At 53.1% G+C, this 12058-nt stretch overlaps 1 protein-coding gene across 1 annotated transcript in view; it reads right to left on the bottom strand.

Annotated features, from left to right (window-relative positions):
- TMEM177 (transmembrane protein 177) overlaps positions 1 to 12058 on the bottom strand; it is a 34344-nt gene that overhangs the window by 20844 nt on the left and 1442 nt on the right. The window contains exons 2-4 of the mRNA XM_004276911.4: positions 10886 to 11878; positions 2696 to 10250; positions 1014 to 2643 (exon numbers count right to left, since the gene is read on the bottom strand). Coding sequence (XP_004276959.1) covers positions 10921 to 11856 — 936 coding nt within the window. The 5' untranslated portion in view covers positions 11857 to 11878 and the 3' untranslated portion in view covers positions 1014 to 2643; positions 2696 to 10250; positions 10886 to 10920. The remainder of the gene's footprint in view (positions 1 to 1013; positions 2644 to 2695; positions 10251 to 10885; positions 11879 to 12058) is intronic.

Consider the following 12058-nt stretch of genomic DNA (forward strand, 5'->3'; position numbering starts at 1 on the left):
CTCTGTGCAGGGCAGTACTGCCAGCCCGACCCCCATCACAACCACCGGAGACGTTTCCAAAGGCTCCGCGTGGCATCTCGGGGAATACAAGTCATCCTGCACTTCCTTAGCTTTAACTCTGTGCCAGGCACTGTTCGAAGTGCTTTACAAGTACCAACTCATTAACCTCTTAAAACAACTCCAGGAGATGGGCGTTGCCATTATTCCCATTTACAGACGGGAAACCAAGGTACAGAGAAGGTAAGTAATGTGCCCGTGGTAGTAAGCTGCACAACCAGGCTCTGGGCTGGTCCTGAGGCTAAAGGCTTCCTGGAGATGCACCTGCAGGGTCAGCCCCTGGCCGAGGCCCCCCCCGTCGACCCCAGTCTCCCAGGACCCTGATTCCCGTGTTTTCTTACCTAAGCACATCGACAAAGACACACTTACTTCAGGCCACAGGGCTGCGCACAAGCAGTGGGAACCAGAAGGGGCCTCCAGTTGGTGTGCTCAGCTCTGAAGGGGACCCGCTCAGGGCAGGTAAGCTCAGCGACCCAGGAAAGTGAGGGAGACCCTCTGCTGGGGAAAAGGCCTAGGATCCACGTGTGGATAATGTAGGGAAAATTCAAAACTGATATTGAGTGCTTGGAAAACCGAGCCAGAAAGCAGATACAGGGCGTCCAACAGATTGTGCTGTGTGAGAGCCTAATTACAGTCATGCTGGAAATGTCTGTGTTGAACTAGCCGGTCAAAGGGTCAGTGTCAAGGTATCAGACTCTGGTTGGTCTTGTTTGGTGACAGCAGTAAAGTCTATCAATACAGAGGGTCTGACTATAAAGCAATGATATTGCTGTCTGTGCAGCGTGTGGATGCCCGGCTACTCCTTCCCTCCACGTAGGCTCTGGCCCCAGCTGAGCACCCTCCAGCCCTTGACAAGGTCGGCAGTGCCCAGCAGGGGCAACTGTCCCTGCAGCAGGTCGGGGGAGGGGTATGTGCAGGTGGGTGACAGCATGAGTCGATCCACTGATGCAGTTTACCTCTGACTTGTAGAGGGCCCTCTGGGGAACAAAGGCTGTACGGGGGTGGGATTGGAAGAAGTCCAGAGTCAGGATGGTTTTGAGTCCAGGTGGCCCCAGGAACTGCAAAAGATAAGCTTGTGTCCCCCAGGCCTGCTGGATCAGCAGGATCAAGCCTATGGGCACAGCTACTCATCCCCATTGGCCTTTGCTCTGAACAATCTGTGGGTGCTGCCTCAATCTGGGAACTCTCAAGCTCCCAGTGCATTGAAAGGCTTCAATCACCAGCATCATCATCACCACCACCATCATCATCTCCATCATCATCACCATCATCACCACCATCATCATCACCACCATCATCTCCATCATCACCATCACCATCATCATCACCACCATCATCACCATCATCGCCATCATCACCGCCATCATCACCACCATCATCACCACCATCTCCATCATCATCACCATCACCATCATCACCACCATCACCACCATCATCATCATCATCACCACCATCATCATCACCACCATCATCTCCATCATCATCATCTCCATCATCACCACCATCATCATCATTAACAACAAAACTGCGTTTCCAAGGAGGCATAATCAATAAGGAAGGAGGGATGTCCAGGAGACAGGAGGAGAATGGGATCCAGTGTCTGTGAGCTCTGCAGCAGAGAGAAGGGCAGACCTCAGTCACCCATCTATCAACCCGGAACCCAGGAGACATTCCTGACCCTTGACCTCTGACCTTCCTCTGCCACACCCCCCAGACCCAGTCTATCACCGAATTTCACCCATACTGCCTCCTAAATGTAGTCTGAGTCTTGCCTCTTTCCACCTCCACTGCCAAGTTCAAGCCAGCCTCATGTCTCCTCTGGTATCGCAGTGCCCCCCCCCGCCCCCTGCCCCGCAAACTGGTCTCTCTGCTCCTGCCTGGGCCTCTCAACCCACTGTCAACAATAATAATTCTTCATGTTAAGCTTTCCTTGTTCAAATTACTGTGGGCTTTCAGTCTCCCAGTTGGGCTCTGGCTGACACAAAAACCACACAAACTGTCTTGTTTCTAGCTTTTGTACAAGCTATTCCCATAGCCTGTCTCTGGCTAACATGGTCCAGTGGCTAAGAACACAACCTCTAGGGCCAGACCACCTGGGTTCAGACCCCAAGTCTAGCACTGGCTGGAGGAAAACCACTTCATCTGTCTATGCCTGGATCTTCCCATCTGTAAAATGGGGATAAGAGGACTGTTGCAGGCATAACGTGAATTAACACATGTAAAGGGTTTGGCACATCTGTGTTATATACATATTTAATATTAACTATCAGCACTGGGTTCTTTCAACTCACACTGAGGGTTTCAGCAACAGGGGCCCCTCCTCTGGGGAGTCCTTTCTGGCCACTTCCAGCCCAGGCTGAGTTAGACACCCTCCCTTGTGCTTCCACACTAACCTTCACTGCACCGTGTTGTCACTGCAGGTTTACTTCTGCAGGTCTGCGAACCCCAGAGGCAGACAGGGCAGGGTGCGCCCCCCGGGCCTCACAGAGCACCCAACTGAGGGAGGGGTAACTGTTAGTTCAGATCCTCTGAGAAAGAGACACCGAGACGGGATTACCTGAGTAAGAGGTGTGCTGGGGGACATGCCTGTGAGGACAGAGTTGGGGGGAACAGAATGCGGGGAGAGCCGTCAAACCACAAAGCAGGGCTGACATCTGTGAAGGAGGGGGGGAAGGAAGGAGGCCTGGGTAGAAGGGTCTCAGACCTCAGAGCAGTTCTAAGAAAGATCTGCCCAGGCCACTAGGGTGTCCTTGAGCCACAGTCCACCACTGGAGGAGTCCCACAGTTCACCAGAATAGGCTTGCGTGAGTACTGCACCAGGATCAACCCCTGCCTGAAAGCAGCACGCGAGAGGCACGGCCTCAGTGAAAGCATGGTGGTGGATCTAGAGAAACAGCAGCTGGGACTGTCAGTCAATTCTGCTCCCACAGCAGATCTGAGCAGCACATTTCCTGATTGCTGTGGTAATTGACAGGCAGAAGCTTGGCCACACCCCAAGGATATAGGCCAAAAGCAGGGATGCCAGGATCTGTCACCTTGATGCAGGGAGAGGGGGTGGGTCCTTGGACCCCTCTGAGGGAGCCTTCATACACATCTATATTAATACAGCTATAGAGGTAAGTCCTTATATATATACTGATGAATAAAGCCATTCAAAATTCCACCATTACAGAATTACTTTCTCTTATGAAATTTTGAATTTCAGAAATTTTGCAAATTTCCTTACAGGTCTTTTACCATATTTACATTATTGCAATCCTCTTGCATGTTGTACTTCATATTTTTAAGAACATTTGATATTTAGACTATTTCTACATGTTTCTACCATAGTCTTCATACTTATGCTTTTTAGTGACTGACCAATATTCAACAAATGAATATACCAAAGTTTCCTAAGTCGCTATTTTTCAGTATTTCCATTATCCCTATTTTTTTTATATTATAGGTAGTGCTCTTATGCACATCTTTGGGCATATCTGATTTAGTCTCTGCTGGATGATGGCTCTAGAATGAGTTTCTAGGTTTGAAGTTACCCATGTGGCGTGTCGACTTTTGCTAAATTGCTTCCTAAACATAGTATGTCAATTAACCATGTGGGTCAGTTACCTACTGTGCATGAAACATTACCATAAAACGAAGGCTTAACATAACCCACGACGACCATCTCAGCATTTCTGTGGGTTGAGGATCCAGGCATAGCTTAGCTGTGTCCTCTGCTTCGGGGTGTCACAGGCTGCAGTGAAGGCACCGGCCAAGGCTGGGGTCTCATCTGAGACCTGACTGGGGAGGGATTTTCTTCCAAGCTCACACGGCTGTTGTCAGGATTCAGCTCCCTGTGGGCTGCTGGACTGAGGGCCTCACCGCTCCGCCAGCTGTGGCTCAGAGGCCGCCCTTACTTCCGAGCCACGTGGGCCTGTCCAGCGCAGCAAGACGCTTCATCAAAGCACGTGTCTGAGAAGATTAACAGTCTGCTAGTAAGACGGAAGCCAGTCTTTGTAACATAATCACACTTGCCTTATTCTGTTGTTTTAAACCAAGAGCAAGAGGAAAGGATGACACAGGCTGAGAACAGCAGGAGCAGAGACCACTGGGGGCCACCCTGGAGGCTGCTTCCTACAGTGTCACCAAGGGCACACGCTGTACCGACTTTACCACACCCTCACTCATCCAGAGGTTCTAGGATTTAAACATTACCTGTGTAGTAGGTGTAAAAGACCATCTCCCATTTTATAAAAATGTGGTGCACATACAATGGAATACCACTCAGCCATAAAAAAGAATGAAACAATGCCATCTGCAGCAATATGGATGGACCCAGAGATTCTCATACTAAGTGAAGTCAGACAAAGACAAATACGAAATCACTTATATGTGGAATCTAAAATATAACGCAAATGAACTTATCTACGAAACAGACCCACAGACATAGAGAACAGACTTGTGTTTGCCAAGGGGGAGGGGGCTGGGGGAGGGATGGACTGGGGGTTTGGGATGAGCAGATGCAAACTATTACACAGAGAATGGATAACAACAAGGTCCTACTGCAGAGCACAGGGAACTATACTCAATATCCTGTGATAAACCATAGTGGAAAAGAACATGAAAAGGAATGTGTATATATATAAAAGTGAATCACTTTGCTGTACAGTGCAAATTAAGACAACATTGTAAATGAACTAGACTTCAATTAAAGAAACCCCACTATCTCCTACTTTTTTTTAAAGAAGATGTTGGGGGTAGGACTTTATTAATTAATTTATTTTTGCTGTGTTGGGTCTTAGTTTCTGTGCGAGGGCTTCCTCTAGTTGTGGCAAGCAGGGGCCACTCATCATCGCGGTGCACGGGCCTCTCACTATTGCGGCCTCTCTTGTTGTGGAGCACAGGCTCCAGACGCGCAGGCTCAGTAGTTGTGGCTCACAGGCCTAGTTGCTCCGCGGCATGTGGGATCCTCCCAGACCAGGGCTCGAACCCGTGTCCCCTTGCATTAGCAGGCAGATTCTCAACCACTGCGCCACCAGGAAAGCCCACCATCTCCTATTTTAATGCCCTTTTCTCCCGTTTGCTGTCTCCCCAGGGCCCCCTGGGTCCTTTGCTCTCAGCTGCTGCTGAGTAATTTCCCAAAAGGCGTCAGCTGAGGGCAAGGTGGGGACCTGCCCCCACCGCGGCTCTGAGAGCTTGAAGTGGAGCCCTGTATGAGGTGGTGAGGGCTCCCTGGGAAGGTTCCAGCCACAAGAAACTGCTGGTATTTGGGCATAACTGCAAGACCTGAACACCCTGCTACCTGGACCGCTTAAAAGCACTAACATTTAGGAACCAATCTTCTTTTAAAGCTTACTGTAAACCCTGTCTGGGATTCACATTTTGCAAGTTTTATTTTACTTTCCTTGTCAGAAGAATGCTGCACGATACACATTAATGTCCGCATTGTACAGACAGGAAACTCAGGACCAGAGGTGTGAAGTCCCTTGCTTGGGGTCACTCCGCGAAAGCGGCAGGACCAGGACTTGAGCCCGCCCCGGCTGCGCCCCCCCGTGTTCTCCACCTCCTAAGCACCCCTGTTCCTCAGCTGAGGCCTCCTAAGGGTCTGTAACAGCCCTCCCCTCTGCCCATCCCCACCGCAGCCCTAGGCATGATGGACTGGGCGGCCCCTCTTCAGCTAGCAGAAGGGTCTCCCCTGGAAGTTCCAGAAGGCTCGGCTCGGGACCATTTTTTCCTGATAAAAGAGGGGAGGCTGCAAAGTCACCTCTCAGTGGCATGGGGAGAAAGGCTAGAGAGGCCACAGGACAAGTCTGCACCATGGAGCCCTCAGGATCAACAGGACAGTGTAAGTCCAGGGCTGTGAGAACGGGATCTGGGGCCAGACTGCCAGCTTCAAATCCTGGTTCTGCCACTTACAAAGCTTTGAGATTTGGGGAAAATTTCTTCACCTTTCTGTGCTATGTGCTTGTCTGCAAAATCAAAAGGATGTTACCAACTACATGTTCCAATTTGGGCGTAAATTTAAGAAAATACCTCTAAGAACCCAGCACAGTGTCTGGTGCCCAATAAAGGCCCCATAAACATGACTCCGGGGGTGCAACAGGCAGGAGGTCTCATGGGGTGGGGACCACGCACCCATCTGGGACCTAGCCTCTGACACGTGTACACGTGGAGACCAGGAGCCCACATGCATGCGCCCAGCTCCAGGCGTGCTGCACGCGGCCCTGTATCGTGGACAGTGGCTGGTGGGGACAGAGGCAGTGGAGCCTGCTAGGGTCAGGGCCAGTGCCGGCACCGGGACCCTGGGACTCCGTTCCCCGCATTCTGACCGTGTCGGGGGAAGGGGGGAGTACCTGCGTGCTGATGTAGCTCCGAGAACCATGAATGTGTGTGGGGGGCATAACACACTAGAACAGCGTTCTCTGGGGTCCCATGCAGAGCCTGACGACTAAGGTCTGCAGCAGGCATCTGAGAAGGAAACGTGCAGGGCAGCATTTACAGGGTAAACTCCTGCCACCTGGCCCAGCTTCAAAGCCTTTCTGGGATCGACCCTGAACCGCCTGTAGGGGCACAAAATACCACAGAATTTCGGGGGGTCAGCCTCCCCTAAAGCCTCTTGGGGTCCCTGGTGCTCTGAGAACTGATCTGTGCTCTATAGGAAAGAAAGGGAACCACAAGTGTCCTGGTTTCCCCAATGAAGTCAGCAACCATGGAAGAGCGGGGCCAGGCCGTGCCCTTGGAAAGCATCCCAAGTTGGGAAACTAGGACAGGGTCACAGGATTCGTAATGGCCTTGCCCGGGGCATCCAGCCAGCCGTACTGTACTTGCTCAGAGACCCTAAGGTGCCAGGCCCATGTGTGTCGGAGCTTAAGAGCCTTATTCATTTATTCAAAAACGTGGAGAGCTTCAGTCCAGAGCTGTCAACGGGACACACAATACGCTGCTCTTGCAGACAGTACATTTCAGCAGAGGAGATGCTAAGCCGCGCTCCCTTACTTAATTACCGTTCGCAGCAGAGGCTACGAAGAGGTGCAGGGCGCGGTGGGCTCGGTCCCTGAGGGTTCCTGCAGAGGGAGCACCGAAAATTCCAGGACAGGGCAGGCCAGCAGAGAGGGCCCCAGACGGAGGCCCATGTGGGGAGGGGAGGGCAGTCGAGGAACCCACATGCTTGTAGGGCCGGATTCCACAGAGCGGCCCAGGCTTGGAGGCTCGGCTTTGGCCGAAAACAAAGGGATGCCTGCAAAGGGTTTTAAGCAGGAGAGAACCCAGTCAGACCTGAGCTTCTAAGAGCTGGGGGAGGTGGGGAGAATGGCCAGGAAGCCCACATGAGGAACCGCTTGGGGAGGGCAGGGATGGAGCCGGGAGCCGCTGGGCAGGGACATCACGAGGCCGGGCCCTGGTTTAGACACGAGGTGGGATGGAGGGGTGGGTGGGGGGAGGTCCAGCCCAGAGCAGGTTCTCAGCAACAGTTGCCTGCCAGGGCTGCGGCGGGAGAGCTCTGCCTGGGAGTGGACCGGCCTGAGCCAGATGGCAGGGCTGCGCGGGATGCGGGGCTGCGCGGATGCCCGGGAGTCGGGGCTCGCGGCTAGCCCAGGTTTGGGGCTGGGCCACGGGAAGCGTGTGAGGTCTGGGAACAGCCCCTGAGTGGAGACAAAGTTGGTGACTTGGGGTAGACGGAGCCAACTAAGGGGCCGTCTCAGGGGGTTGCCTCCCCGCCCCACCCACGCCGGGGCCCCTTACCCTCCCACCTGGACGGAGTAGCAGGAACGCCGGCCTCCTCCCGGCTCCTGCGTTACTGAGAGCAGGCCCTGGGAGAGCGGATGCTCTGCCCTCAGAAACCCGTCTGCCGGGGCCCAGGGCGGGGACCCCAAGGCTCACCCAGAATGGGGCCAGAGTGCTGAGCCCAGATCACGGTCAAGGACCCAGCAGGAATCAGGCCACCCCTGCCTGCTCTCTCCATCCACAGTCTTATGCAGGGACCGCCCGGCCTCTGAGTGGGCCTCCTGGGCTGGCTTTGTGCCCTTCCTGGGTGTGGCTTAATCCCTTTGTCCCGAGTTACACTGGCACCAGGCCTGAATTATTCAACTCTTCCAGGGAAAACATAACCACCAACAAAAAGAATACATGAATGGCTTGAAAAGATGCCCAACGTTGTTCGTTATTAGAGAAATGCAAATCAAAACTACAACGAGGTATCACCTCATGCTGGTCAGAATGGCCATCATTAAAAAGTCTACAGATAACAAACGCTGGAGAGAGTGTGGAGAAAAGGGAACCCTCCTGCACTACTGGTGGGAATGTAAATTGGTGTAGCCACTGTGGAGAACAGTATGGAGGCTCCTCAAAAAACTAAGAGTTGCCATATGATCCAGCAATCCCACTCCTGGGCATATACCCTGAGAAAACTCTGATTTGAAAAGATTACATGCACCCCAATATTCACAGCAGCACTATCCACAATAACCAAGACATGGAAGAAACCTACATGTCCATTGACAGATGAATGGCTAAAGAAGATGTGGTCCATATATACAATAGAATACTACTCAGCCATAAAAAAGAATGAAATAATGCCATTTGCAGCAACATGGATGGACCTAGAGAATATCATACTAAGTGAAGTAAGTCAGACAGAGAAAAACAAATACCATATGATATCACTTATATGTGGAGTCTAAAAAAATGATACAAGTGAACTTATTTACAAAACAGAAATATACACACAGACATAGAAAACAGACTTGTGGTTGCCAAGGGGAAGGGGCTGGGGGAGGGAAGGACTGGGAGTTGGGGATTCGCAGATGTAAACTATTAAACATATAGGACGGATAAACAACAAGGCCCTACTGTAGAGCACAGGGAACTATATTCAATATCCTGTGATAAACCATCATGGAAAAGAATATAAAAAAAGAGTGTATATATGTATAACTGAGTCACTTTGCTGTACAGCAAAAATAAACACAACATTGTAAATGAACTATACTTCAATAAAATAAATTTTAAAAAAAGCACACATGAGGGACTTCCCTGGTGGCACAGTGGATGGGGCTCCGTGTTCCCAATGCAGGGGGCCCGGGTTTGATCCCTGGTCAGGAAACTAGATCCCACATGCACACTGCAACTAAGAGTTCGTGTGCCACAACTAAGGAGCCCACGTGCTGCAACTAAGGAGCCCACCTGCCACAACTAGACCCGGTACAACCAAATAAATAAATAAATATTAAAAAAAAAAAGAACACATAAATGACCAAGTGAGCCTGGCTTGCTCATCACAACCCTCCTCACCTTTCCTGCTGGGGTCTCCTGCCCAAGGATCAAAAGTGGGGTCTGCAGTCAGAATGGCCATCATCAAAAAATCTACAAACAATAAATGCTGGAGAGGGTGTGGAGAAAAGGGAACCCTCTTGCCCTGTTGGTGGGAATGCCATTATGGAGAACAGTATGGAGGTTCCTTAAAAAAACTAAAAAAAAAAGCTACCATAAGACCCAGCAATCCCACTACTGGGCATATATCCTGAGAAAACCATAATTCAAAAAGAGTCATGTACCACAATGTTCATTGCTACTCTATTTACAATAGCCCGGACATGGAAGCAACGTTAAGTGTCCATCGACAGAGGAATGGATAAAGACGTGGCACATATATACAATCAGTCAGCCATAAAAAGAAACGAAATTGAGTCATTTTGTAGTGAGGTGGATGGACCTAGAGTCTGCCATACAGAGTGAAGTAAGTCAGAAAGAGAAAAACAAATACGGTATGCTAACACATATATATGGAATCTAAAAAAAAAAAAAGGATATGAACCTAGGAGCAGGACAGGAATAAAGACGCAGACATAGGGCTTCCCTGGTGGCACAGTGGTTGAGAGTCCGCCTGCCAATGCAGGGGACACGGGGTCGTGCCCCGGTCCGGGAAGATCCCACATGCCGCGGAGCGGCTGAGCCCGTGAGCCATGGCCGCTGGGCCTGCGCATCCGGAGCCTGTGCTCCGCAACGGGAGAGGCCACAACAGTGAGAGGCCCGCGTACTGAAAAAAAAAAAAGAAATACGCAGACATAGAGAATGGACTTGAGGACACGGCGAGGGGGAAGGGTAAGCTGGGACGAAGTGAGAGAGTGGCATGGACATACATACACTACCAAATGTAAAACAGCTAGCAGGAAGCAGCGGCACAACACAGGGAGATCAGCTCGGTGCTTTGTGACCACCTAGAGGGGTGGGATAGGGAGGGTGGGAGGCAGGGAGACACGAGAAAGAAGAGATATGGTGATATATGTATATGTATAGCTGATTCACTTTGTTATACAGCAGAAACTAACACACCATTGTAAAGCAATTATACTCCAATAAAGATGTTAAAAAAATAAAATAAAAAGATAAAATAGGAAAAAAAAAAGTGGGGTCTGCTTTATCCAGAGGGCTGGAGGCAGACAAGCGGGCAAGGCCGCAGCCTCCGCTGGGTCCCAAGCGGGACACCAGGCCTGGCCCACTGCCCACCTGCCCCGCTCCGCCCTCCTCACCTCCCGGTGAGCCCCGCTCGCCTCACCCCCATCGTCCCTCACCGCAGCTCCTCCCCAAGCCCGCTCTGTGCTCTGCGCGTCCAGGCTCCTGACTGCAGGGCCTCGGCTTCGCAGGCCTGTTCCTTCCCCTCCCTCGGCCAGCGCTCCTACCAGGAGGTCTTGCTGGGTTCCAGCAACACCTTCTCTCCCCGTCAGGCCCAAGGGGGGAGAATCTGGGCTGCTGAGCTCCACAGCCGGCAGGTCTGCTGACACCGGGCTGCGGGCGCAGAGGCCCCAGGAGCGCCCCTCCCCCCTCCCCCCCCAAGTCCAGGGCGGGGTGGTACCTGCTCCAGCTGGAACCGCCCCTGCCATGAGGCCCTCAGGGGCTGCGGGGGCTGAGCGCCGCCCTCCACACCTGCAGCACCGAGTCCCGGCGGGCCGTGTAGGGCAGGTGCTTGATGCGGAACCAGTGTCTGGGAACCACGTTCCCGCTGGGCATGTACAGCTTCTCTCCGGGCCGGCCCAGGAGGCCGCGCAGGGCCAGGTTGCCCGACAGAACCTTCTCGTAGAACTCCACCCCGCCCCGGGCATAGGCTGCGGACAGCGAGGCCGTGCGGCGGTCCAGCCAGGCTTCCAGGGAGTGAGTGAGAGAGTCCGTGGACAAGGCATAGGCCACAAAGCCCGCCACTGCCGCCACCAAGTTGAAGGCGGCTCGCAAGTTCATGGGGCCTCCGTAGAGCCCCAGGGCGTGCTTGGCTCCCACGCCCAGAGCCCAGGTGCCCACCAGGCAGGCAGGGGCTGGCAGGGCCTGCAGGGCGGCCGCCCCGCTCTCCAGGTGCACCACCTCCCTGGCCAAGGCGAACTTCTGGGCGTCGTGGGACAGAGTCAGGGCATCTCTCAGCCGGGCACCCACTGGGCTCTGCCAGTCCACTCGCTGCCCGTGGACGACCACGGGCCGGTCAGTGTTGGTCACTGGGTCACCCAGGAAGCTGGCGGGGATGCCCACCACGGCCCCGGCAGGGAGTCTCGGGAAGCCGGCGCTCACAGGCTGGAAGGTGAAGGTGGTGAAGGCCTTGAAGCGGTGGCCCGAGGGGACCCCGATATCTTGCTGCACCTCCTCGAACAGGCTCTGCAGCTCTGGGGACAGGGAGGCTGGCTGGCCCTGAGGCCAGTACTGGTACAGCCACGGGACCACAGGATCCGGGAAGAGGTGGTACGAGATCTGAGCCCCAAACAGGCCTGCACAGGAACCCACCAACAGGGCCGTCCTGTGTCTCTGCACAAAGGCTGTGGCCCGCCACAGGGGACCTGCCATGAGGGCTGCCACCTCTGTAAACCTGGGCCAAGAGAAAGAGAAGTGAGCCAACAGCTCCTCGGGTCTACCTGCAGACTGAACACCCCCAGGGCCACATCCTCTTTAACGGAGGCAATACGCACGCACGGCAGTCAGAGCACAGGCTCCAGCTCTATCTCTGCATCGCCTTCCCCACGGGTCAGATGGGCATGTGACAGCGGCC

This window comes from Orcinus orca, chromosome 7 (genome assembly GCF_937001465.1).
Source record: "Orcinus orca chromosome 7, mOrcOrc1.1, whole genome shotgun sequence".
Lineage (NCBI taxonomy): Eukaryota > Metazoa > Chordata > Mammalia > Artiodactyla > Delphinidae > Orcinus > Orcinus orca.